We start from the raw sequence: 23,863 nt of genomic DNA, 5'->3' as shown, positions 1-23,863 counted from the left end.
TGGGTGGTGGGGTGCACAGGGTCCCCGCTTACAGCTCCCAGCCAGATGAGGGGTAGAGCGGATGCTCAGGGCTCAACTGCTACGGTTCCCTTATCCTAGTGCCCCGTGGGAAAAGGGGATCCCTGCTCCCAGGTTTAAGGGTTGAGGTGACCTCTGCTAGCACAGTGGAATCCTCACCACGTGGGGTGGGAGCTGCCCGGATGGGGTTTGTGAGCAGGCCATGCCGTTGGGTTCACTTCTCTGGTCCTCGGTGGGGCCTCCTTCCCCGGGCAGGGGGCACACAGAGTGTCTTCCCGTGGGGCTCTTTGCCATACTAACTCCCAGGCTTCCCTCCATTGGGGGATTTCCTGAGGGTCTCCTGGGCACCCACATCTTGGGCGGCAGGACTTTGTTCCTCACCTACCCGGGCCAGGGAGCCCAGGGTCCCAGGTCCCCTTCAGAGGCTCTCTCTCCCCATCACCGCCCTACCAGACACTGGAGAGCAGCGTCCTGAGAGCTGGCCAGGAGGAGGGCCTGAGCGCGCAGGACCCAGCCCAGGACGCCCCCAGGACCGCCGGCCTGCCCGCCCGCATCAGGGAGATTGTCACCCGCAACCTCTCCCAGCCTGACAGCCAAGGTGCTACTCTTCTTTCACCTTCCACAGACCCTGCCTGCACCTCACCCCTCCTCACATCCCCCTTTTCCATGGTCAGTGACAGTAGTGACTCACCGTGAAGCAGGCACAACCCTATGGTGGAGGGACCCATTTTACAGATGAGGAAATGGAGGCTCAGAGGTACTTTTGCACAGTTATTCCCCGTGTGGTGCCGCTCCACAGGGGCTGAGCACCCCGTCCAGCAGCCTGCAGCCGAGACTTAGACCCAAACACCACATTCTCCCCCAGGGAAGGTGGGAGCTGCCTGAACCCGAGGTTACAGGGGGAGGGCAGCTCAGCTTAGCTCAGGGCGCTGCAGAAGTCCAGGGGTGGTACTGACCATTCCCCGCCCGGGCAGAGAGGCTGATGGGCCCCTGTTCCTCCTTGGGGGGGGGACACCCACAGCCTCACATGTGGCTTGAGAGTCTGGGAAGGGCACAGTCCGTCATAGCTGGCGTATTTGCAGCTTTCCTTCGTGGTGTTTCTGGCGCCCTGGCCACAGTTGTCCAACCTCAGCCTCCTTGGGAGGCGCAGGGATGTGGGGCCCCTAGGAGCCCCAGGCGAGGAGAGACGTAGAGAACCCTCACCTCAGGCTGGGAGAGCCTAGAGGCCTGCGGGGTGTGTCCTGTCTCCTGGGATGGAAGAGGAGCCCACAGGACAGGGGACACTTCTCCCTTTGGCCTTCTCCCCCCTCCTCCTCTGCCTCCTTCTCCCAACGTGACCTGTGCTGTCTTAAGCTCTGGCTTCAGAAGGGACACGAAGCCCTTCCCTTAAGTGCGGCCTCCCTGCCCTCCGGGTCGGGCCTGGCTGCCCTTCCGCTCATTTACAGAGCAGCAAAACTGAGGCCCAGGGGGGAGTCATAGTTGGAGAAGGAAGGAGCTAGAACTCAGGTCTAGTCCCTGCCTCCAGGACCGAGCCTCCTGCCCGCACGTTCTGGACCTGCTGGGGCCACCCTTCAGCTGTGGTTGTGTCCACTCCGAGTCTAGCTCCAGGCCCATCTCTTTGCCTACCCCCGTCCTGCTGTGTGTTTGCGTGGCCCGTGCTACATCCACGCTCAGGGGCCCGGTCCCTCTTCCTGCCTCTAGTGATGTGTCTAGAGCACCGGTGGGGGGAGGATGTCCCCCTGGACCTGGGGGGAAGCCAACCTCGTGCCTGCTGTCCCTCTCCAGCCCCGCTGCCAGCCACAGAGATGGCCTCTGTGCTGTCACTGCAGGAGGAGAACCAGCTGCTGCAGCAGGAGCTGTCCCGCGTGGAGGACCTGCTGGCCCAGAGCCGCGCGGAGCGTGATGAGCTGGCCATCAAGTACAACGCGGTCAGCGAGAGGGTGGGTGCTGCCTGACGGCCAAGAGCTGGGCCAGGGTGCTCCCCTGATGCGAGGGCAGGAGACAGCCAGGCTGGACCTGGGCCCTGGGCTGAAGGTGGGCCCGGAGTTGGGCTGACCTGGGTGTCGATTGTGGCCCTGCCAACATGCGTGGCCGTGGCCTTCAGCAAATCACTGTGCCCTCCACGTCTGTTTTCTGTTGTGGGGATGCTAGTGTGACGTGGGCTGGTGAGGAGTCAGTGAGGTGGTAGGATCAAGTGCCAGTCCCAGAGTATTGCATTCCTATCTGTCTCCTGCTTGGGGTGGGAACATAGAGAGTAGGACCCCTAGAGGCCCCTGCTGCCCCTCGAGTGTCTGGACGTCTCTGTGCTCCCACGTCCATGGGTCTTGGGGTCCGGCCAGCGGTGGCTGAGACTGAGGCAGGCAGGCTGGAGTAGGCATGGGCAGCATTCCGCGGGACCTTCCGGGGCAGCCCTGTGGCCACTCTCCATGGGCGTGGGGCCTCACCGAGGAAGGAGGGAGCAGCCAGGCCGGCCTCCGAGTCCAGACAGGATTCACGCTGCCCCGGGACCTGTGCTGCAGGCTTGTGGGGCTCCCAGGGCCTGGGCCCCGAGTGCACGTGGTTTCTGGTGCACTGTCTCCTTTGGGCCTCCAGGCACGTGAGAGGCGACGCTAGGGAGTTGAGGGGGGCTGGAAGTCAGTGGGAGTGGCAGGAGGGAGGGAGTGTCTGGTTGAGAGGTGTGTGGGTGGTAACAGCAGTCGTCACAGTAACTACTGTTTATTGAGTGCTTACTGGGTGCCTGGCACTTGGCAGGGTGCTTCACATCGGATGCACCAAGGTTGAGGGACCGTTATGATACTCATTTAGTAGAGGGGATAGCAGGCTCCGAGAGGGGCAGCACCAGGCTTGGGGTCACACAGCCAGTGAAGGCTGCGGCTCTCGACCCCCCGCCCAGGCTGTGCATTGCCGTTTTGTTTTCTGGGTGTAGGAAGAGACAACTGTGTCAGGAGTTCCGGGGGAGAGGGGGCAGTTGGAAAGCTGGAAGGACCTCAGACATGACCCTTTTATGGTAACAAATGGGAGACTGAAGCCCAGAGCCGGAAGCCGGCCCAGGGCCCCCCGTGTGCTAGGCAGAGCCAGGTTAGCCGAGGATCCCTGGGCTCGGCCTGTCCACGCAGGGGCTGCATGGTCATGTTGGGAAGAGGGATATGCGTTATGTGTGTGGTTGTGGGGTATGCCAGTGTCCTGGTATTGGCTCGCCTGGACAGGCCCCCGACTTGTTGAGACTTGCAGAGGAGCAGGGCGTTGTGGGGGGGCATAGTCGCCCCTAGTGCTGGGGACAGTGCAGAGCTAGTTTTCCAGGGTTTGCAGGGGGTGTGGAGGGTGGGCTGGCCCGAGTCCCCCATTGCTGGGGGTGACGAGGCCTTGAGCCAGCTTTCTTCCCAGTTTAGCACCCTCTCATCTTTTAGCCACTGGCACAGTGCCAGGCCCCTAGGAGCTGCCTCTTAAATGCCAGCTTCTGACTGATAATGAAGCTGGTGCGGCCCCCCTAGCCAGCAGGGGAAGGAGAGGAGACGTGGGAGGTGGCAGGTTTTTTTTCTATCAAGACACAGCTGCTGAGGCTGGAGGCCCAAGGCGGTGGGGTGGGGGGCTGCATTAGTCTAGAAGATTCCCCCATGCAGCTGGGGAGGCCCTTGAATAGCGTGTAGAGGGAGCTGGGTGTTTCCCTTTTCTCTGTGTCAGGTGGTGTGAGTGAAGCCCCCCACCTGCAGGCAGGGTTTGGACGAGAATGGCCTCCAGGCCGGTCCTGGGGTGTGGGCTCCCAGAGAACATCAGAGTCTGGGGATCGCCTTATCACAGATGGGGAAGCAGGCCCAGATCAGGGGCTTGGCCGAGGTCATTGGTGGAGCTGGGTTAAGACCCCTGGTCCGGGGGTGCTTAGGTGGGTCAGTGGGTTAAGCATCTGCTTCCAGCTCTGGTCCTGACCCCGGGGTCCTGGGGGTCCTGGGATCGAGCCCCATGTCAGACTCTGCTCAGCAGGGAGTCTGCTTCTCCCTCTCCCTCTGCCCTTCCCCCCTGCTCGTGCTCTCTCTTGTGCTCGCCCTCAAATAAAAAAAATCTTTTTTTTTTTTTTTTTTTAAGATTTTATTTATTTATGAGAGACACACACACACACAGAGGCAGAGACACAGGCAGAGGGAGAAGCAGGCTCTGTGCACTGGGAGTCTGACCTGGAACTCGATCCCAGGTCTCCAGGATCACACCCTGGGCCAAAGGTGGTGCTAAACCACTGAGCCACCCAGGCTGCCCAAATAAATAAAATCTTAAGGAAAAGGAAAGACCCCTGGTCCAGGGCTCTGCCATCAGTTCTGTGGGACTTTGTCCCTGCTGCCCACGTGTTCCCACGGTACAGGTGGCCAGGCCTGCCCCTCTGGTCATACATGTGGGCTGTTTTGGAGGCCTGTTTTGGAGGCCAGTGAGGTTGTTCTGATCCTTTAAACCCCACGGCATCCCTGGGAAAAAGAAGTGGAAGCAAGATCAGGATCTGTATTCTGTTGACTGCATGTAGGGAAACTGAGGCAGGGGCTCCCTGTGGCTACCTCCCAGGTCAGAAGGAGGACCTCATGGTCCCTTTGGAGGCCACCCCCCCCCCCATCTTCCTGTCCCTGACTAGCAGGTGTTGGGCGAGGCAGCTGGGAATGGGAAGGCATGGCCACGCCCCCTGGGCTCCACAGGACTGACCCCCTGGGCTCCCCCAGTTCCATGGCAACCTGGACTGAATGAATGGCGGGTAGTAGGACAGTGGTTGCTAGGGGAGACAGTAAACTTCTTTCATCCTCAGCTTGGTGACCCGCCTCTTTTCCTTTTGAATTACAAGTTAAACTGAAAGGCTGTTTTGTGAGGGGTGAAGTTTACAGAAGGGGGCGAGGTGTGGCTGGGAGTGGCCCGGGCCGGCTGGGAACACTGGGGAAGTCGGTGGAGCACCCACCAACTGCCTGAACCCTTCTAAATCACAGCAGCAAATAGCACCTGGTTCACCCAGATGTGCACAACATGCAGAGCAGGGGCCCTGATCAGACCCCATGGAGACACACACAGATGCACAAGACGAGTCAAGCGGAAACACAAGTCCCCTTAGTGATACACTCTGATTCATGGACTGGACACAGCGTAAGTCACACCCACAGCCAGGTACCACACAGTCCCCCCGGTTCATAGCACGTACCACCTAGACGCACAGCTGTACACCGAGATACCCCATCCTGCAGACACCACAATACGTGGTCTCACGTCTCATGGACCGACACAGCCAAAGTTGTGCTGCATACCTGCACTTTGCATAGAGTTGCTGATACGCATGCCACAGACACACGTGGAGCTCAGACACGCTCCCCAGCCCCACCCACTTGCAGGCCTGCATGTAGACATAAAAACACATGAACACATGGGCACCCACAGACGTCCCCAATGCTTGCACCGCAGCGTAGACCTGTGGCCACAGATGCCACCTGACTGAGGTCCCTGCGAATGCCGAGACATAAAGAGGGTCCCCTATGGGGACAAATGACAAAAAGCCCAGCCACAGCCAGTGAGGTACACCCACATCGATGCACAACACACATGGTATCTCGGTGCCACCACGCTCAGATGGAGACACTCGCCTGTCACCTGACTTAGGTCGACTCCACGCAGACACTGGTCATGGGCCTGCAGCCTGCCTTCCAGGCAGAAGCTCCCAAGCAGTCCCCGCTGACCCTTCTTTATGGGTGGACCCCAGTGGCCACTGTCGCCCTGCCCCAGCACTGACCCTAGCCCATGGGGAGGAGAGGGTCAGAGAGGGTAGGGAGCAGGCCTTGTCGGTGGTTCCTTGTGTGGCTCCCGGGCTTGCTGGGAGAATGTAGGCCCAGAGGGCTGGCCTGGCCTGGTCCCATTATGTAGCCAGGGTGAGAGCAGTTGCCCTTGTTGTCGGCTTCCCTGGCACCTGGTGTGCAGGGCATGTGAATGCCATGCCTGGGCTAGCGGGCCAGGCACTGGGGAGGTAGATGGCGACTGTGGGCCTGGGTCAGGCTCAGCCAGGCGGGGCTGTCTTCCCCTTGGTTCTCCCTGGGCCCTGTCACTCCTCTCGTCATTCCTGCTCCCTCCTCCCTTCCTTGGCAGCTTGAGGAAGCTGAAGGGCCTCTGGGACCAGCAGGTGCCTAAAGGGTTAGGAGGCTCAGCCAGAGCAACCATGGTGATGACAACGCAGGCATCCTGCCTGAGCTCACAGGGACTGACAATGAAGGGACTGCCAGCTGCCTGGGGGTGGAGCAGGGTGCCCACAGAAGCTTCCCGTAAGGTGGGAGGGGGACAACCCAGGGCTCGGCAGGGATGGGAGGGTATTAATAAGCAGGCCCGATGTTAGAGACTTGGTGCCTCTTTCAGAGCGCGGTGTATGTGAGGCGTTGGGGTGGCCGGAGTTCCTCTGCGTCCCCCTGGGGATGTTTGAGAGTGCCAGTGTGCCTTATGTGTGTGCATGTCTCTCAGCCCAGATACGCGCGTGTGTATTTTGCCTCTGTTTGAATGGATTCACACGCGCTCATGCGATTAATTCACGATCTCAACCAATTTGCTGCTCCCACTCTTCTGGGGCTAAGAGGCAGTGGAGAGCAAAAATCTAGGTTTCCTGAGCTCACCTTGGGTGGGGGCGGGGAGACATGGGCATGTTGCTAATAATCAACCACAGCTGCGCTGGGTGTTTGGCGGAGAGGCACATGGCGTACCCATGCGAGCACACAAAGGGTGCTCCCCCAACCCCTCGTGCAGCTTTGTGCCTTGCATGCACGTGTTTGTGGGCCCACCTGCATGTGTCCACCCATGCCTTGTCTGTGTGTCATGCATGCTCAGTCTGTGTCTGTGCACAGCTGCATTACCCTCTGCACCCATGCACTGCATCCTGGGCTTGCCCGTGTATGCCTGCAAGGCATTGTGGATCCAGGCCCAGCCTGGCACCCTCTGTAGAGTTCTGTGCTGCCTTCCCGGGAGGCCCGGGCCTCTCACCCAGGGACCTTCCCTGCAGCTGGAGCAGGCTGTGCGGCTGGAGTCTGGGGAGCTGGAAACGCCAGAGCCCAGGGGGCTGGTGCGGCAGAGCGTGGAGCTGCGGAGGCAGCTGCAGGAGGAGCAGGCCTCCTACCGGCGCAAGCTGCAGGCCTACCAGGAAGGCCAGCAGCGGCAGGCCCAGCTGGTGCAGCGGCTGCAGGCCAAGGTCAGGGCCACCCACTCCTCCCGGTCTCCCCTGTACTCGCTTTGCCCCAGCCCCCCACCTAGGGCTAATCTTCCACTCCCCACCCATCCACAGACTCTCCAGTACAAGAAGAAGTGCTCGGAGCTGGAGCAGCAGCTGGTAGAGAGATCCACAGAGCTGGAGCGACAGCGGCTGCGGGTGGGTGCCAGGGTGGGGCAGGGCAGGCCCTTCCCTCTGCCTGCCCAGGCTGATGCCCCACTTCTCCCGCCCAGGACACAGAGCACAGCCATGACCTGGAGAGCACCCTCGTCCGCCTGGAGGAGGAGCAGCAGAGGTGGGGGTGCGGCAGGGAGGGTGCAGGGCTGGCAGGGTTGTCCTCTCCTGCCATGTGCACACCGGTCCCTTTCGCACCCCCAGGAGTGCCAGCTTGGCCCAGGTGAACTCCATGCTCCGAGAGCAGCTGGACCAGGCGAGCTCGGCTAACCAGGCTCTGAGTGAGGACATCCGCAAGGTGACTACCGACTGGACACGCTGCCGTAAGGAGCTGGAGCAGCGGGAGGCGGCGTGGAGGCGTGAGGAGGAGGTGGGCACAGGGGTGCTGCGAGGCCGGTGGGGTCTCAGGGGCTCAGCCTGACCCAAGGGGCAGGACGAAGGGGTCAGGAGAAGGAGAGGGAGGCTGTGCTGGCCTGTGAGTCCCTTAGGAGAGGTAAATAGTTGCTTAGCCCCGACCCTGTTCCTCATAATAACTGTGTGGTAGGTGCTGTCATGCGCATTTTAAAGAGAAGTTAAGTAACCTGCCCACACAGGTGATGCAGCTGGCAGCTGGGATGCAAACCTGGGCCACTTTCTGACCTTCGTGCTGCCTCAGTGCAGCCCAGTTCCCTGCGGGAGGGAGGCTGGAGATTCTGAGTGGGACACCTCCCTCCAGCCCTGGATGCAGGCTGGGCGACCCCGCCTCGCAGGACCCTCGGAGTTGGGGGGCCGGTGTGGGGCTGGGGAGGGGGCGGGCCGGCCCTCACTCACCCCGCCTTGTCCAGTCCTTCAACAGCTACATCACCAATGAGCACAGCCGCCTGCTCCTCCTCTGGAGGCAGGTTGTGGGAGTGCGTCGGCTGGTCAGCGAGGTGAAGATGTCCACCGAGAGGTGAGGGAGGCCCGGCTGCCAGAGGGGCGGCCTGCGGAGACGCATCTGCTGGACAGCCTCTTTTTTTTTCAAATATTTTATTTTTGAGAGAGAGAGAGAGAGAGAGGAGCAGGGGAAGGGCAGAGGGAGAGGGAGAAGCAGACTCCGCAGGGAGCGGATGCAGGTGGATCCCAGAACCCGGGGATCATGACCTGGGCTGAAGGCAGATGCTTAACTGACTCAGCCGCCCAGGTGCTCTAGCCCCTCTTTTTTTTTTTTTTTTTAAAGATTTTATTTATTTATTTATTCATGAGAGACACAGAGAGAGAGAGAGGCAGAGACACAGGCAGAGGGAGAAGCAGGCCCCATGCAGGGAGCCTGATGTGGGACTCGATCCCTGGTCTCCAGGATCACACCCTGGGCGGAAGGCAGGCCCTAAACCACTGAGCCACCCAGGGATCCCCTAGCCCCTCTTTTTAAGTTGAATTCAGCTCAACTCAGTTGAACATCAGTCCAACCCAGCACACCTACTGTGTGTAGGCTCTGTGGAGAGGCAGAAACAGCTTCTGGCACCATCAGGGCAGTCAGCATTTACCAGGTGTTACTCTGAGCTAGGCTCTTTGGCCATTTTATTTCTCCTTTTTTTAAAAAAATATTATTTATTTATTCATGAGAGACATACACACACACACACACACACACACACACACGGAGAGAGAGAGAGGCAGAGGGAGAAGCAGGCTCCATGCAGGTAGCCTGACATGGGACTCGATCCCAGGTCTCCAGGATCACGTCCTGGGCTGAAGGTGGCGCTAAACCGCTGGGCCACCAGGGCTGCCCCATTTTATTAATTCTGGTATCTACAACGTCCCTATGAGGTGGGAATTATAATTCCCATTTTACAGGTGAGGGGACTGAGGCTCAGAGAGGTAGAGTGACCTTCCCAAGGTCACACAGAAGAAAGTAAGTGGCTGAGACAGGATTTAAGTTCCTGCATTTAATCCGTTAGAATGTTCAGCTTCTGCTACAGGACCTTGCAAGCTCTAGTGATGAAAAGATATGGACCCCCAAAATTCTAGACTGAGGAAGTGAGTGGTGAGTGGCATGGAAATAGAGAGAATACCACAGGTTCTCAGAGGATGGGAGGGTCGGGGAGGTTAGAGAAACACTTCATAGGAGAGGTGGAATTTGCACCAACCTCAAGGGCTGGGTAGGATTTTAACCAGCAGAGCCAGGGGCACTCCAGGCAGAGGGAAGAGTGTGAGCGAAGGCTCGGAGGTAGGAGGACAGGCAGTCAGTGGGGTTGAAGCCAAAGGCAGGAAGGGGGATCAGGCTGTGAGAGCCCCCAAGGCCCATGTGAGCAGGGGAGCATGGTCCTGCTTGATCTTTGAGCAGGTAAGGCTTTGGGGAGAGATGAGGCAGGCAGGCCAGTTCCTTTCCTTTTTTGCATTAAAACTTTGTTTATAATGATCGTTTGTTAAAGGCATCAGGTATTCAGTAGCCAGATCTCCAGTTGACTCATTCATCAGTGTCACAGAGGAGTCACTTATCTTGTTAAAAAATCCCAAGACTTTTTCATAAGTGCTGTGTGCCTGGATGTCTCCTTGTACACTGGAAGCTCTTTTTTTTTTTTTTTAAGTATTTTATTTATTTATTCATGAGAGAGAGAGAGAGGCAAAGACACAGGCAGAGGGAGAAGCAGGCTCCATGCAGGGAGCCCGATGCGGGACTCGATCCCGAGACCGCAGGATCATGGCCTGGGCCGAAGGCAGACGCTCAACTACTGAGCCACCCGGGGATCCCCTACACTGGCAGCTCTTGATGCCCAGTGCCAAGACCCAGACACTCATAGAAGTCACCAAATTGTGATTATTCCTTTCTGTCACTTCTTCATGTATTAACTGGAAATCTTCTATGAGGGACTTTTTCTTCTTTTTATTTTTTATTATTTTTTATTTTTTATTATTATTATTTTTTTTAGGGACTTCTTCTTACTTACTATTACTATTTCCTTTGGAGAAGGAAAGGATTTAACCTCTTTGATATATATATATATTTTTTTCTTTGATATATTTTTAAATATGTTTTATTTTTATTTCCTTATTTATTTTAAAGTTTTTTTATTATCTATTTAAAGTCTCTACATCCAACATGGGGCTTGAACTTACAACCCTGAGATCGAGAGCTGCATGCTCTGACAATTGAGCCAGCCAGGTACCCCTAAATATGTTTTATTTATTTATTTAAAAGATTTATTTATTTATTTGAGAGAGAGAGATGGGGAGAGGGAGAAACAGAATCCCAAGTGGATTCTGTGCCAAGCGCAGAGCGCCTTCAGAACCAGGATCTGGAGAAGAGTATTCCACTGAATGGATATACCAGATTATTTAATGGTAGCCCTCTTTTGATGCACATTTAGATTGTTACCAGTATTTCTTACATGAGCAATGCTGCAGTGGATCACATAGACAAGTCACTTTCCTTGCATTGGGCCAATCTATAGGATAAGCTCTTAGGGGTATAGTCAGTAGGTCAAAGAACCTGTCCATTTGGGCAGCCCCGGGTGGCTCAGCGGTTTAACGGCACCTTCAGCCCAGGACATGATCCCGGAGACCGGGGATCGAGTCCCATGTCAGGTTCCCTGCATGGAGCCTGCTTCTCCCTCTGCCTGTGTCTCTGCCTCTCTCTCTCTCTCTCTCTCTCTGTGTCTCTCATGAATAAATAAATAAAAATCTTAAAAAAAAAAAGAACCTATCCATTTATAATTTTCAGAGCTCTGATTGTCCTGTGTCATGGTTACACCTACTTACCTCATGCCAGCAGTGTAGCGGAGGGCCTGTTTCTCCATAGCCTTGCCTACATTGTGTTTTATGTGACGTTTTGTTTTGTTTTGTTTTGTTGCCAATCTGACAGTGACATCGCACTATACCATCCTGGGATAGTTTTAATTTATACTTGGGACCCTGCCCCTGTCCTGTCTTTATCCTCTGTTCTCTCCACCAGAGATCTGCTGCATTTGGGAGGAGAGCTGGCCCGGGCCTCAAGAGCCATCCAGGAGGCGGACCTGGGGCTGAGTGCAGGCCTGCGGCTGGCTGAGAGCAGGGCTGAGGCAGCCCTGGAGAAGCAGGCACTGCTGCAGACCCAGCTGGAGGAGCAGCTGCGGGACAAGGTGCTCCAGGAGAAGGACCTCGCCCAGCTGAAGGTGCAGAGCAACCTGGACAAGGCCAATCTCAGTGCCAGGTGGGTACCTGGTAGGCATCACAGGAGACAGGCTTCCCTGTAGAGTGTGCATCTGGGGATTCAGAGAGGAACGAGTGTCTGTTCACTGGGGATGGGCCCTCCCCCTGTGTGAGCTCAGCTAGTCTTCATAGACACTCCGTGTGACAGAGGCGGGGGACTGAGGTCCAGGGGGCTCTTGTTCAGGACACGTTATGAACGATTTAACCACTGATGCTAGAACTTCCACTCCGAGCTCCTGTGACCTGGATGAGTCCCAGAGTGTCTTCCCATGAGGGAAAGCAAGTGGCAGCCTCACTCTCCTCTTACATATGAGTAGTCTGAAGTCCAGAAAGAAGTGACTTGCTGAAGATCACACAGCTAGGGAGGTGGATGCTAGGGTCCCTTCCTGAGGTCTGGGAAAGCATGAAAGTCACAGAGCTGGTGGTCTGAGGTGGGTGGGTCTCCCATTCATGTCTGTTACTGCCCTTCTGCCAGAGTGACAGAGCTGGCCCTGACCGTGGAGCGCCTTCAGAACCAGAATCTGGAGAAGGATCAGGTCAACAAGGTCCTTACTGAGAAGCTTGAGGCCCTGGTGAGATGCAGTTGCCCCTGAGACATGGGGGGGATTAGGAGACAGAACAGATCTGTGGATGAGGGCCGTGCTTGCTTGGGCCACCCTTAGCATTCCATTTATTGCTTGCTTGCTCTTTTATTTATTTATTTATTTATTTATTTATTTATTTATTTATTTATTTATGAGCGTGTGTGTGTGTGTGTGTGTGTGTGTGTGTGTGTATGCACACACAGGGGGAGGGGCAGAGGGAGAAGGAGACTCCTCACTGAGTAGGGAGTCTGACTTGGGGCCTGATCCCAGGACCCCAAGATCACGACTTGAGCCAAAAGCAGATGCTTGACCAACTGAGCCACCCAGGTACCCCTAGCATCCTATTTATTTATAAAAGATTTTATATAAGATTTTAATTTATTTATTCATGAGAGACAGAGGCAGAGACACAGGCAGAGGGAGAAGCAGGCTCCATTCAGGGAGCCTGATGGGGGACTCCATCCTGGGACTCTAGGATCACGCCCTGGGCCAAAGGCAGGTGCTAAACTGCTGAGCCACCCAGGGATCCCTCTAGCATCCCATTTAGACTCAGTTTTACCCCTCATTCATTGAGCACCTGGTGTGTGCCAGGTCTAGTGTGAGTACCTAGTGTGGGCCCGGCTTAGTGGTAAGTACGTGCACCTACTTTATCGTATTTCCTTTCAGCAGCCCTGTATGTAGCAAGAGTCCCATTACACGGATGAGGAAACAGGCCCAAACTGAGATGCCTGTGCCCTGCTAGCCCAGAGCTCCTTCTCCTGGAGCTCAGCTGCCTCCCTCCAAGAGGGACCCCCTTCAAGGGTACTGCCTGGGTTGGTCATCCTTCTGTGTGGGGCCTGGCCTGGGTTCTGTGTCCAGCCCTCCAACAGACCGTGTGACCTGTATAGTGACACTGTGCTTCTCTGGGCCTGGTCGGTCAGTGAGGGCACTGGGGCTGCTCTGGGGTCTCCCAAGCGTTTGGCCTGTGGGCATGGCTTTAGCGGCCACCTGGTGGGCAGGGCCCCGGGGAGTGGAGTTTCAGGCTAGGGTAGAAACCCTGACCACTCTTTGTCTCCCCAACATCATGCCAGGAATCCCTGCGGCTCCAGGAGCAGGCGGCCCTGGAGACAGAGGATGGAGAGGGGCTGCAGCAGACCCTGAGAGACCTGGCACAGGTGTGAGGTGGGCGGGAGCCCTGTGCGGGGCGGGGCCAGGTGGCCTGGAGCTGGGCCGCTAGTGGCTGGGGCGCGGGGACCCCAGGCTGCTGCTGGAGGCCCCTGCTAGCTGAGCCTGGCCTCTGCCCCAGGGGAGCCCCAGCGTGAGGGGAGGCGCTGCACGTTCCAGGCCCACCTGTGGGAAATGCCCGATTTATGTCTTGGCAGCATAGGGGAGACCTCACCGGCCGCCGAGGGCGGGGCCAGGGCAGGTGGAATCAGGGAGGCCTGTGGGAAGCAGCTAGGAATGTGCGCCCAGTGTGGGGGGAGGCCGACGCGTGGCCCCTGGGCTTCCTGGCCTGGCCAACCCGCGGCCCCGCCTCCCTGCCCCCCCCCCCCCAGGCCGTCCTGTCGGACGTGGAGAGCGGCGTCCAGCTAAGCGGCTCCGAGCGCACGGCCGACGCTTCGGACGGCAGCCTGCGGGGGCTCTCGGGCCCCCGGACGCCCTCCCCGCCGCGCCGCGCCTCGCCCGGCCGCGGCCGCTCCCCGCGCCGAGGCCCATCCCCGGCCTGCTCCGACTCCTCCACGCTCGCCCTCATCCACTCGGCCCTGCACAAGCGCCAGCTGCAGATCCAGGTGGGAGGCCCCAGCGGCCTCCGGGGCGGCCTCCGGGGCGGCCTCCAGGGCGGCGCCCCAGGCCCCGGGGGTCGTGCTTGGGCCACTCGGGGCGGGGCCAGCGCCGTGGGGGCGGGGCCAGCATCGCGGGGCGGAGCCAGTGCTGTGGGGGCGGGGCCGGCGTCGCGGGGCGGAGCCAGTGCTGTGGGGGCGGGGCCAGTGCTGTGGGGGCGGGGCCGGCGTCGCGGGGGCGGAGCCGGGGATCCGCGGGAGGAGCCCGGGCCTGAGAGAGTGGCTGGGTCCTGGAGGGGATCCAGAGCCCTGAGAAAGAGCCACTGAGTGGGGAGCCACGGAGGCGGCTGAGAGCGCTGGGGCAGGTCTGAGCCCCGAGTGCGAGGTGCTTGGGCAGCTGGGGGCGGAGCCTGGGGCCAGAGGAGCGGGGCAGAGCTAGAGTCCTGGTGTAGGAGAAGAGGAGAGCGCCCTACCGCGGGAGCCGGGAGCCTGGGAAAGGCTGGGAGGAGAGGGGGTGTTGGAATCAATCTAGGATGAGAGGAACTGGGGATCTAGGGGCATCGAAGAGTCTGGGGGAGAGTCAACCTGGGTGCAAAGGGGAGGAGCCCTGGTAGTCAGAATCCAGGAGAGGAACGAGTGTGCTTGGTGGTTTGTCTGGGGCTTAGGTCCGAGCGGCCAAGGAAACGGAGGCTCAGAGCCCTAGCAGAGAGCTCAGCCAGGTGGTCGGGACAGTGAACAGGAGTGGAAACCTGGTCTGGGGGGCCAGCTCCTCTCCTGCGCCAGGCCTCGCCGCAGAGTAGGCTGGTGTGCATCTCGGAAGGAGCAGAGAGTAGGGGGCGCTCTGGGAGCTTCCTAGGGCTCCCCCAGACTCAGTGGTTCCCATGCCACAGGACATGCGTGGGCGCTATGAGGCCAGCCAGGACCTCCTGGGCACCCTGCGGAAGCAGCTCAGTGACAGCGAGGGTGAGCGCCGCAGCCTGGAGGAACAGCTGCAGCGTCTGCGGGACAAGACTGACGGGGCCACCCAGGCTCATGAGGACGCCCAGCGCGAGGCCCAGCGTCTGCGGAGCACCATCGGCCTCCTAAGCAGGTGCCTGAGAGGTCGGGGTGGGGGCCTGGGTCTAATGCCAGCCCGAGCCCATAGCATGTGGATTGCACTGATGTGCTCGTCACTGGCCTAGAATGTCTGTTAAATTTTAAATTAATTAAGCATTTTCAGGGTGCCTGGGTGGCTTGGTTGTTAAGCATCTACCTCTGCCCAGATCATGATCCTGGGGTCCTGGGATTGAGCCCCCAGCTTGGCAGGGAGTCTGCTTCTCCCTCTGCCTCTGCCCCTGTTCATGCTCTGTCTCTCTCTCTCTCTGTCAAATAAATAAAATCTTTAATTTAATTAAGCATTTTAAAAAGTATAAGTTCTGTCTTTCTGTTATCCTCACCACATTTTAAGTGCTTGGTAGCCACAGATGGCCAGAGAACATTTCTATCATCTCAGAGAGATGATACTGCTATTCTAGACCATTTCTTTGAGATCTTGGAGACAAGAAATTATCTTCTCTTAGATGTTTGGTTACTTTTGTTGTTGTTTGCTGTTTTTTGTTTTGTTTTGTTTTGTTTTTTTGTTTTTGTTTTTGTTTTTTTTTCGTAAATGTAACAGCAGAATAAACAGTTGGAAAATTGAAGGTGGAAATAAAAGGGCGGGACCTTGTCACAGCCTAACCACAGTTAACTCGCTGGTTCTGCTTCCCACCGTGCTTCCTGGCGGTGAGGCTGAAGAGGCTTCTTGTACACCTGCCGTGTGCCAGGCTCAGTTAGTCTTCCCATCACGCTCAGGCAGTTCAGAGCTGTGACAGTCCTGAGCTTGAGAGACTTGTCCAAGCGGACACAACAGTGTGGCCATGGGTAGGAATTGGAATTCAGGTCCATCTGACAGCAAGACCAGTGCTTCCCATGCCTTGGAAGGAGGGGTTTTAGGTCACTGTGTACACAGTGAACACCTCACTTTGCATCGTGCTGTTTTTACTTCCTGTCATGCTGTATGGTTTTTCCCACCCACTGCCAGCCTCAGCGTCTAGTGTACATCTGGGTTGCCACTTCGAGTGAAGAGGTGGGGCTGCAGAGGCGATGGCAGCGATCAGCCCTTAGCTTCAGCCAAAAACCCTAGCTGGCTTGGAAGGAGGGGTGACAGACACATGCCCCCCTCCTTTGCTGTGACTGCTGAAAGTGGGGGGGAAGGCAGCACACTGAAAATCTCCAGAGTTCCCAGTTGCCCCCTCCCTCCCTCTCTGGCTACCAGGTGTTGCCGGCCTGTGCAGCAGGAAGCTGCCATCTGGGCACACCCAGCTCTATCTTCCAGAATTGAGGGGCTCGGGGTGCTGAGGGGCATTTCCTGGTCATATGGACTAGCAGAGCTGACAGCAGAGGAGCCCAGCCTGGCCTCTTCAACCTGGTGGGGTGGTTGGAAATAATGCCAGTGTCTCCATCCATCTCACGGGGCCTCCAGGTCGGTGGGTGGGTTGGGGGAGAAGGAAAGCTGGGTGTCCTCTGCTGGGAGGGGTCAGCTCCAGGGAGATGTGGATGAAGTGAGTCACCCATGGGGGGAGGCAGGAAGGCTTCCTGGAGGCAAGTGTCTTAGAGGTCGGAGGATGTGGCTCCTGCTAGGACAGCAGCACGGTCCTCTTCTCTGGGGAGAGCAGCCCCAGCATCGCCTTCAGCCTCCCCTCCCCTCATCCTGCAGGGAGAAGGACAGCCTGGCCTGCAGCCTGCAGGAGGCCCAGCAGCAGGCTGAGGAGCTACAGCAGGAGCGGGAGAAGCTGCAGGCGGCTCAGGAGGAGCTGCGGCGCCAGCGGGACCAGCTGGAGGAGGAGCGGGAGGCCACGGCCCAGGACAGCGCACGGACTCGCAGGGAGCTCGAGCGCAGGTGAGTGGCTTCTGGCCTCTCTGCCAGGGCCACTGAAATATACCCTGGGGCTCCCCACAGCATTCTGGGGGACTGGGGAGGACCCACGGTGTCCCAGGCCTCCTGCCATCTCGAGGAATCTTCACAGCACTCCTCTGATGTAAGATCTTCCAACCTGGCCCTTTCAGGAAACAGGCTCAGAGAAGTATTGTCACTTCCCAGAGGTCAGAGGAGTGCCATGAGGTAGGGGTGTGGCTGGTGACAAGAAAAATTAAAACAACAGTAGTAATATTAATATTATTTTTAAAAATTTTATTCACTTATTCATGAGAGACAATAGAGAGAGAGAGAGAGAAAGCCAGAGACACAGGCAGAGGGAGAAGCAGGCTCCATGCAGGGAGCCTGACTTGGGACTCAATCCCGGGATTCCAGGATCAGGCCCTGGGCTGAAGGCGGTGCCAAACCGCTGAGCCACCCAGGCTGCCCCTGATATTATTTTTTAAATGGAAAATTAACAGTAATAATTTTAATTGTAATGTGACCAAGTGCCGGACACCATCGTAAGCACTGAGATTCTTTTGTTCGGCCCTCAAGGTATGACTCTGATGTGGGACCTGTCACTGTCCCTATCTTGTGGATGGTGAGACAGGCACAGAAGGGTCATGCGATTTGACCAAGGTCACGCAGCTCATTATTAGAAGAGCCAGGATTTGAACCCAAGCGTTCTGCCTTCAGAGTTAACCTCTTAACTGCTGCACCCCTTTCTCCTCTGAGGCATAAGTCATGGTGGTGTTCAGTATGTCGGTGGTGGGTATTCTTGTTTCTGCAGACTGTTGGGAGATCGGTCACGCACTGTTTTAAGCACTTCGTGTTCAGTAGGTCATGTGTCCTTAGAATAGCCTCCTGAGGCAGCTGTTACCCCATTTTGCAGATGTGAAAACAGGCCCAGCATCACAGAGCCAAAAGTGGAGGGCTTGGCTGTCCTTGTGAGGGAGGCCCTGGCCTCCAGGGCTCCTCTCTCAGGCCTGGCCCCTGGCCCACGCCAACGTTGTCTGGCTGCGGGAGACTCTGGGCAGGGAAGTGATGCAGGGCGCCCACACACCCACCCTCTGTCCACAGCCACAGACAACTAGAGCAGCTGGAAGTGAGGCGCTCAGGGCTGGCGAAGGAGCTGGTGGAGGTGAGGGAGGCGCTGAGCTGTGCCACGCTGCAGCGGGACGTGCTGGAGGCTGAGAAGGCCGAGGTGGCTGAGGCGCTGAGCAAGGTGGGACCCCATGTGCTGCACAGCCACAAACCTGCCTGTGCCCTAGGCCCCAGGCCCTCTCGCTCTGGCCGCAGACTGACCCCGGTGTCAGGGTGGCCGCTGACCCCTTCCACCCAGACCGCAGGCTGACCTCTGACCCCAGCCATAGGTGAACTGACCTCTATTAGTGGTCACGTCCTTGCTTTTCCAGATGCTCCTGGGGCAGTGCCTGTCGTTCAGGTTATCCCGTCCCACCTCTGGACACAGGTTCCGTGGGGTCTGTGAGAGGTGCCTGCCCCAGCCCTGAGGTCTGGGTCCTGAGCGGTGCCTTCCCACACCACTCTGGAGGCCCTGTGAGCCTGGCCCTGCCCTGCGAGAGCTGGGTTCTCCTGCTCCTGCCCAGCCCTGCCCTGGGCGGCTTCGGAGTAGCTTCATAGGCAGCAGGCCTCTGCACTGGTGGTTTTCTGCCTCACGTGTGTCTTCTCCACCCGCCCCCCATCTCTGAGGGGCTCATCTCTCTGCCTCTTGTTTCTCCTCGCCCCCTGCCTCCATCTCTCTGCCTTCTCCCATCTCCGTGTCTCCGCACATCTTTTCCTGCCTCTCCCTGGCTCTCCCCTCTCTGTCTCTCCATCTGACCGTCTCTGGCCACCCTGGCCCCACAGGCAGAGGCTGGCCGCGTGGAGCTCGAGCTCTCAATGACCAAGCTGAGGGTGGAGGAGGCCTCTCTGCGGGACTCCTTGTCCAAGCTGAGCGCCCTCAATGAGAGCCTCGCCCAGGACAAGCTGGGTCTGAACCGCCTTGTCGCCCAGGTATGCCGGGTGCCAGCGGGCCCACCTGCCCTGGGCCCTGCCCTCCCCACTCAGAAGCCGCACTGACCGAGGTGCCCCGGGGCCAGCCCCAGCCCCCACCCCTGCCTCGGTGCACGGCTCCCTGTACACCTCTGGCCCTGGCCCTGTCTTGGCCGCTGCCTCTCTTTCTGTCTCTGTTCTGTCCTGACTCCACGTGAGAGGAAGCAGCTCCCTGAGCCCTCCTCTGTACTGCCCCCTCCTCAGTGTCCACACGCCCAAGGGACCGCCCCTTACCCCAGGGAGCCTCGCCTGGGCTGGCTGGGATGGGTGGGCGAGGGGAGGGGAGGGGGCATCCTTGGTCCTGGGTGGGACCCCCTCCCGCAGGCGGAGGGGCTGAGCTGACCGCTCGTTGGCTTCCCCCTTGCTGCCTTAGCTAGAAGAGGAAAAGGCAGCCCTGCTGGGCCGGCAGCGGCAGGTGGAACAGGAGGCCTCCTTGGCGCGGGAGGAGCAGGAGCGGCTGGAGCAGCTGCGGGTGGAGCAAGAGGTGGAGCAGCAGGGCCTGGAGGGCTCCCTGCGGGTGGCAGAGCAGGCCCGGGAGGCCCTGGAGGACCAGCTTCCCACACTGCGCCAGGAGCGCTGCAGGCTCCAGGAGCAGCTGGCGCAGGTGGGTGTACGGGGTTGGGGGGCGATGGGGGCAGGTGGGAAGGAGCTTCAGGCTCCAGCCTCCCGCATCCTGTCCTGGCGTAACTCCCCGGCCTGGGAGCCTGATTCGGGGTTTAAATCCAGCCCTCCCTTTGCTAGCTGGGAGCCGTGGGCGGGCTATGCAACCTCCCGATGCCTCAGTTGTCCTGTCTGTAATGTGAGGCTAGTTGTTCTTTTTTTTTTTTTTTTAAGGATTTTATTTATTTATTCATAGAGACACAGAGAGAGAGAGAGAGGCAGAGACACAGGCCGAGGGAGAAGCAGGCTCCATGCAGGGAGCCTGGCGTGGGACTCGATCCAGGGTCTCCAGGATCACACCCTGGGCTGCAGGCGGCGCTAAACTGCTGCGCCACCGGGGCTGCCCGAGGCTAGTTGTTCTTATCGCAAAAGATGGTTCTGAAGAGTACACCCGTGTAAGCACTTGGTAGATGAATGGGCGCTCAGTAAAAATTCATGATATGATACCAGATAAATTTTGTATTAGAATCTCAGACTTTTTAGGGCATAGCTGGAAGGTACCTTAGGGTTTTAGGGATCCAGGAACCTTTATACAGTGTCTGTCCTAGAGGGCCTGGGCTCCTGGGAAGGGGCTCCGGGGGATGGGCCATGAGGCATAGGGAGCAGGGCTCCAGGTCTTCACTCTGAGTCTGTTTTGTATGTTCAGCTCCTCTGAAAGTCTTAGGGTGCAGAAAGCTACTCCCTAAACTGTGGGAGGACACTTACTTTTGTATGCGTGTACAGTGCAGGTCCAGAGGAGCCTGTGATTTGTCCCAAGTACACATAGCACATCGGGGCAGAGTCTGAGCTTGAACCCAGGTCTCCCACCTGCCCGTCCAGGCCCGGGTTGGGCTCAGGGTTGGGGTGCTGCTTGGTGAGCAGCCGGGAGATTTGGGGAGTGGTGCTCACAATGCCTGGGTGGGGGCCAGCTCTCCCGGCAGTTGAACGGGCGGGAACAAGAGCTGGAGCAGGCACGGAGGGAGACGCAACGGCAGGTGGAGGCGTTGGAGCGGGCCTCCCGGGAGAAGGAGGCGCTGGCCAGGGAGCGGGCCGGCCTGGCGGTGCAGCTGGCGGCAGCTGAGCGCGAGGGCCGGACCCTGTCGGAGGAGGCCACACGCTTACGGTAAGGCCTCAGGCTCTGCCCAGCCCACCCTGGGTGGGGGGCGGGGTGTGCTCGGGGCCACACGGTGACCAGCCACACCCTGGCATTGGTCCACCGGGACAGTTACTTAGGAGCCAGGCTTGCTGGCACGTCCTAGCGAGGGCCCAGGCATCCCCAGGGAGCGCGGGCCCGGCTGGGCAGGTAGGCTGGCGCCCGGCCCACGGCTGGCCCCGCCCTGGGAGTCACAGTTTCCTGGGGCCCGGGAGGCTGAGTCCCAAGGCCTCAGGGATCGTGTGTGCTGCAGCCTGGAGAAGGAAGCCCTGGAGGGTAGCCTGTTTGAGGTGCGGCGGCAGCTGGCGCAGCTCGAAGCCCGCCGGGAGCAGCTGGAAGCCGATGGGCAGGCCCTGCTGCTGACCAAGGAGGCCCTGACTGGTATGGGGGGCCTGGGTTGGGGGTAGGGAATTCCAGCCCAGGCTGTAACCTGTTGCTTTCTGGGGTCTCCGGATGTTGGGAGCACTGGCTTTGGAGTCTGGCTGACCTGAGTCCCAGCGCTGCTACTGCCACTTAGATCCGAGCTTTCTCGAGCAAGCCCCTTCCCGCTCTGGACCACAGGTTCCTCATCCGACAGAGGTGATGATGCTCACCTTCTAAGGCTGTTGCCAGGATGAGGCGAGAAGGGCACGTGAGGACCTTGGCCCAGTGCCTGGTTCAGCCAGTGGTGGCTGTTTCTCGTCACCAGGGCACTGAGCGTGGTCTGAGTTCTCTGCACAGCCGTGGACTCTCTCAGCCCCACGCTCCCAGCCCTGCTTCCCTCCACGTTCCCCGCCCAGTGTCTGAACTTAGGGGGGGTCCCTCTTGCTCAACAAGCATTGACTAGGCGTCTCCTTGGGCCATGGAAATGAACTTTCCCGTCCACATCTACCTGAGCCAGACAGAACCAGGAGGGGAAATGCTGACGGTCTCTGGCGGGCTTCTGACCCAGGAGATGGCTTTTGGATTGTCCATAGTGGGGTGTAGCTTCCCCGTCATCACGTCCTTTAGTGCTGACAGCCCAGCAAGCGTGTTTATGACAATCAGTCATTAGAGGAAATGCCTTTTGGAAAACTGTGCAGCTTTGGGGAATTACCTGTCTCCTCTGAGCCTCCATTTCCTCCTCTGTAGACTGGGTACGAGATAAGCTGCCTGTGTGTTATAGTGAGGCTGCAGTGAGAATAGATCTCTTGCGTGCTCAGCCAGGAGTCGGACCCCTACTAAGCACTCAATCCATAATGTGGGTTGTTCTCTTTGGCTAACCTCCCCATCTGGGGGGTCTTCCTCATGTCATTTCGTTCCTTTGAAAGCCATTCCAGGTAGATGGGGAAGGGGACAGGGCCAGTGGGATCATGTGGCAGATAGGGGAATAGGCCCAGGGAGGGCAAGAAGCTTCTCCAAGAGAACGCAGCCTAGATCCCCTGTTCTCCTCTCTGGGATCGTACCCACGTGGCTTGTCTGGTTTGAGGATGCTGCCCTGTGGGGATGTCCTGGCCCAAGCCTGTTCCCTCCTCCTATCCCTCCTGTGCAGGGGAGCTGGCGGGCCTACGGCAACAGGTGACAACCACGGAGGAGAAGGCAGCTCTGGACAAGGAGCTGATGGCTCAGAAGCTGGTGCAGGCTGAGCGGGAGGCCCAGGCCTCTCTGCGGGAGCAGCGGGTGGCCCACGAGGAGGACTTGCAGCGACTCCAGCAAGAGAAGGTTCGGGTAGCTGGTTGGGGCAGGCAGGGCTCTGAACCAGTGTCTCCAATGTGACCTCAGAGGACTCATCCTTCTCACTCTGCATCAGTCTCCAGATCTGTGAAATGGAACTTCATCTCTGTTCCAGAGACCCTAAGGGCAGCTGAGATCCACTGGGGATGCTTTATCAAACATGTGGATTGCCAGGCCCCTAATCTGGTTCAGTCCTAGTGATTTTGATTACAAGGTCCAGACATTTGGGAAATGCTGGCCTAATTTAATGTATAGTAGGGAAGCATTTTCATTTGCTAAGATGTACTGTTTGCATATGAAAGACCCCTCTGGGACCTGAGCACATGAAAGGCATAGAGCCAGGTTACTAGAAGCCAAAACAGAGCTATCTAAGAACACTTGTTCTAGAATTTCATTGCCTGGGTTTGGACCTGATCTTGGCCACGTCCTGGTTAGGTTACCTAAAGTGCCTTCATTTCCCTGTCTGTGATAACGGGGAGAGGATGAGGCGAGATAATCTGTATAAAGGGTTTAGCGTAATGACTGGCACTTCCTAAGTGCTCCACTCTTGCTTTGGCACTGAGTTACTGTCCAGAGCAGGCCTCAGGGCCAGGGACCCGAGGCGCCCATGTGGGACAGGGCTGCCTCTGACAGAGGTCCGGGCTGTCGCTCTGTGACCAGTGGGGCACCACATCCCCGCCTAGTCTTCTTGGCTTTGGGGAGATGCGGTCTCACTTCTCCAGCAGGTGGCAGCAAAGCATTTGAAGAAGGAGCACTTGTGCCTCCTCCCAAAGTTGCTAGGCCTGGCGCTGGGGCCTGGTCCCTGTGGGACCCCGAGGGACCCCGAAGGCGCTGTTCTTGCCCTGTGGGTCTGTTAACCGCCCACCCCCCAGTCCCCAGGGATTCAAACTCCCGTGTCCTCTCTGACTCCTCCTGCACCTTCTGACTTGGCCTCTTTGTCACCAAATCTGTGCTCTTCCGTCCATCTGCTCTGCATCCCCCGCCCCCCTTCGTCCCCACAGCCCGCCCAGCCCCTCTCTACCCGAGCTCCAATCCCGGTCCTTCTTCCATAGCTTTGAACAACTCCTGAGTCCCAAATTCAGATTACTGCTTGTCGCCCTGACTTGAGGCTCTCTGTTGCCCTGACTGTTCTCAGAATCGGCCCGGCCCTCCTGCAGCCCATAGGGCCTGGCCCGGCTAAGGCCTGGGACTCTGGTTCCTTTGCTCACCATGTCCCCCTCGTCATCGTCATCCAAGCTCCAGGGACCTTAAATGGCGTGCCGGCTTTTCTCTATCCTCCAGGCCATCTCTGGGGCTGGACTCTGGGCCCAGGCTTCTGTTGCTTTTCTGTCTTGACCTGGCTAACTGCTGCCCATCTCTCCCTTGGGAAATGTTCTCTGACCCCCAGGCCAGGCTGCCGCCACTCCCTGGGGCCTGCACAGCCCCGGCGTGTCCCCGTCACAGTCCTTATCACTCACCCCACCTCGTAGTTACCTGGTCACCTGCCCTGCCCCTCAGGGTCTGGGCTGC

At 58.3% G+C, this 23,863-nt stretch overlaps 1 protein-coding gene across 6 annotated transcripts in view; it reads left to right on the top strand.

The window, feature by feature from the left end:
* The window catches only part of CROCC (ciliary rootlet coiled-coil, rootletin), a 40,501-nt gene that overhangs the window by 253 nt on the left and 16,385 nt on the right, over positions 1 to 23,863 (top strand). For 4 of the 6 annotated variants that reach the window (XM_072751094.1, XM_072751091.1, XM_072751092.1 and 1 more), the window contains exons 2-20: positions 472 to 616; positions 1,804 to 1,958; positions 7,013 to 7,198; positions 7,292 to 7,375; positions 7,450 to 7,511; positions 7,595 to 7,760; positions 8,215 to 8,321; positions 11,304 to 11,540; positions 12,015 to 12,111; positions 13,194 to 13,277; positions 13,659 to 13,892; positions 14,774 to 14,973; positions 16,618 to 16,800; positions 17,899 to 18,043; positions 18,685 to 18,831; positions 19,244 to 19,474; positions 20,439 to 20,632; positions 20,916 to 21,043; positions 22,173 to 22,342. In XM_072751094.1, coding sequence (XP_072607195.1) covers positions 472 to 616; positions 1,804 to 1,958; positions 7,013 to 7,198; positions 7,292 to 7,375; positions 7,450 to 7,511; positions 7,595 to 7,760; positions 8,215 to 8,321; positions 11,304 to 11,540; positions 12,015 to 12,111; positions 13,194 to 13,277; positions 13,659 to 13,892; positions 14,774 to 14,973; positions 16,618 to 16,800; positions 17,899 to 18,043; positions 18,685 to 18,831; positions 19,244 to 19,474; positions 20,439 to 20,632; positions 20,916 to 21,043; positions 22,173 to 22,342 — 2,955 coding nt within the window. The remainder of the gene's footprint in view (positions 1 to 471; positions 617 to 1,803; positions 1,959 to 7,012; positions 7,199 to 7,291; positions 7,376 to 7,449; positions 7,512 to 7,594; positions 7,761 to 8,214; positions 8,322 to 11,303; positions 11,541 to 12,014; positions 12,112 to 13,193; positions 13,278 to 13,658; positions 13,893 to 14,773; positions 14,974 to 16,617; positions 16,801 to 17,898; positions 18,044 to 18,684; positions 18,832 to 19,243; positions 19,475 to 20,438; positions 20,633 to 20,915; positions 21,044 to 22,172; positions 22,343 to 23,863) is intronic. The other 2 variants (XM_072751093.1, XM_072751095.1) reach the window with 2 other exon arrangements.

The sequence above is a fragment of the Vulpes vulpes genome, chromosome 2, assembly GCF_048418805.1.
Source record: "Vulpes vulpes isolate BD-2025 chromosome 2, VulVul3, whole genome shotgun sequence".
NCBI lineage: Eukaryota > Metazoa > Chordata > Mammalia > Carnivora > Canidae > Vulpes > Vulpes vulpes.
The sequence above is the reverse complement of the archived record's forward strand: the minus strand, read 5'-3'. Positions and strand labels throughout refer to the sequence as shown.